The 2,074-nt window shown below is 47.4% G+C and overlaps 2 protein-coding genes across 2 annotated transcripts in view; both read left to right on the forward strand.

Annotated features, from left to right (window-relative positions):
- LOC122255596 (uncharacterized) overlaps positions 1-359 on the forward strand; it is an 839-nt gene extending 480 nt beyond the window's left edge. Inside the window, exon 2 of the mRNA XM_043019779.2 lies at positions 1-359. This exon is cut by the window's left edge and continues 248 nt beyond it. Coding sequence (XP_042875713.2) covers positions 1-178 — 178 coding nt within the window. The 3' untranslated portion in view covers positions 179-359.
- LOC122255483 (uncharacterized) overlaps positions 1-1,330 on the forward strand; it is a 41,043-nt gene extending 39,713 nt beyond the window's left edge. The window contains exon 5 of the mRNA XM_086554326.1: positions 366-1,330. Within this exon, the coding sequence (XP_086410452.1) occupies positions 366-713 (348 nt within the window). The 3' untranslated portion in view covers positions 714-1,330. The remainder of the gene's footprint in view (positions 1-365) is intronic.
- Positions 1,331-2,074: the final 744 nt, after the last annotated feature.

A 2,074-nucleotide genomic window follows, 5' to 3' on the forward strand; every position in this document is an offset into this window, starting at 1 on the left:
GCCGGTGCTGCCCATCATGGCCCCTTCGCCACAGACGTCGTCCACCTACAACTTTTCTACCTCCGCCGCACATTCCAGAAACCTCACTACAATCAACAACCCGTATTTCACCTCAGAGACAAGGAGCACTTTGAAAAGCACAGAGCAGAACGATTCGGGAGCAGAGGCCTTTGAATGAGAGACGGGATCGGAAAAGGTTTCCCGAAAAGCAAAGCCGGTTTCACGAGCCGCCTTCTCCCTGCGAGATGCGAACGAGCAAAACCTAAACAAAGATGTTGAATGTTGGACACTGTTGATGATGATTCGATGAGTGACTGCACACTATCCCTCCTCTGAATAGTTATAGAGATCTTACTGTCTTCCAGAGGGCGCCCCTCTGCAGCCTGGGGGCCAGCGTCCTGCTACCCCCGAGGGCTGAGACGCCCCTGACCACGGCTCTGGGCTCGCCTCTGGCTGTGGCCTCCTTCAGCCACCCCTCCGCAGCCGCCGCAGCCGCCGCAGCCGCCGCATCCGTCGCCGCCGAGCCGTCCCTGCAGTGCGGGGTGTGCGCGCGGCTGTTCAGCGGGCCCAAGAGGCGCTTCCTGCTGGAGAGGCACGCGAGGACGCACACGGGCGAGCGCCCCTTCCTCTGCCCCTTCTGCCCGCTGCGCTTCAGCCAGAGCGGCAACCTCGCCCGCCACGCGCGCCGCGTCCACCACCAGCCCGCCGTCTGACCCAGGGGCGGCTCCCCCAGGGGCGGCTCCCTCGGGTCTTCCCAAGAGAAAGACAAAGATAGATATATTCTTGGAAATCAACTGGGCTGAAGCGTCGAGTGTCTCGAGACAGTGACGAGACCAGCAGCGTCCTTCGGCTCGGCTGCTCGTAGGATTGGACTTCCGCCGGAGGGAGTGGTGGCGCGCGCTCGGAAACAAATGCATCAAGCAATAAAACAGAAACAAAAACAAACATATAAAAAAAAAGATCAGTCATGTAGTTGGCAACGAAAGGTTAACAAAAGTTTTATTTTGTTTTAATGATTAGTTATAAAGTTATTGATGATTAGATCTAATCCGTCAGTGAAAAGAGTGGACGATTTATTTTGATAGAGAAAGGGAAGTCCCCGATAGACGGTGCCGAGTGATGCAAGTGATGTTCGGAGGAGAACGCGGTGCCATGCATCCGGACGCGGGGATGGCACGGGATGTTGCATCGTGCTGTAGTGTAACTACTCTAAAGGTAGCTGTATTGTTCTGTGCCATTGTACAAGTATTTTAGTGCGCTGACCCCAGTGCGATAATGTGATGTAATATGTTAAACCATGATAAAATAAAGAAATTACAGGTAAAGTAAACGGGCTTTTGTTTTCAACCTTCTTTAGAAGTAACGGATCATTTCGGTATTTCAGAGACTGCAAAACCGTAACACAAATTGTATATATGTATATTTATATATATTATATATTTATAAATAAATATATAAATATATAGATATATAAACAGATAAATAAATATATAGATATATAGATATATAGATATATAGATATATAGATATATAAATATATAAACATAAATATATAGATATATAAATATATATATATATATATATATATATATATATATATATATATTTATATATTTATATAGATATATACCAAATGATAATGATGACTGTAAGAGGGGTGGGATGACCATGGAAGATTGATTTAGTTATTATTTAATTGGTTTATTAGTTCATTTGATTAGAGAAATAACTGACATATTAGCATCATCAAGAGCGAGCCAAATGTATTTCCTGAGTGTAGAAAGTGTGCATAAAGAACACCTTTTTTATTAAAGATCAAGAACCGACTTGAGTGTCGTATTGACCCTCAAGTGTGAGCTCCCCTGATGCACTCAGTGGTGTGTCCGTGGAATTAGCTTAGTGTATAGCTGCCGGCCTCCTCAGCTGACACCAACAGCCTGTCCCTTATCTTTCAGGACGGTGGCGCTGTGATGGCTGCAGCAGGGGGAGGCCGGGGAGGAGGAGGAGGTGGTGGTGATGGAGGAGGAGGAGGAGGAGGAGGGAGAGGCTGGGGAGGTCGAGGGGAAGCGCGGCT

The sequence above is a fragment of the Penaeus japonicus genome, unplaced genomic scaffold, assembly GCF_977035675.1.
Source record: "Penaeus japonicus unplaced genomic scaffold, GWHDUDI00000001_assembly GWHDUDI00000029, whole genome shotgun sequence".
Lineage (NCBI taxonomy): Eukaryota > Metazoa > Arthropoda > Malacostraca > Decapoda > Penaeidae > Penaeus > Penaeus japonicus.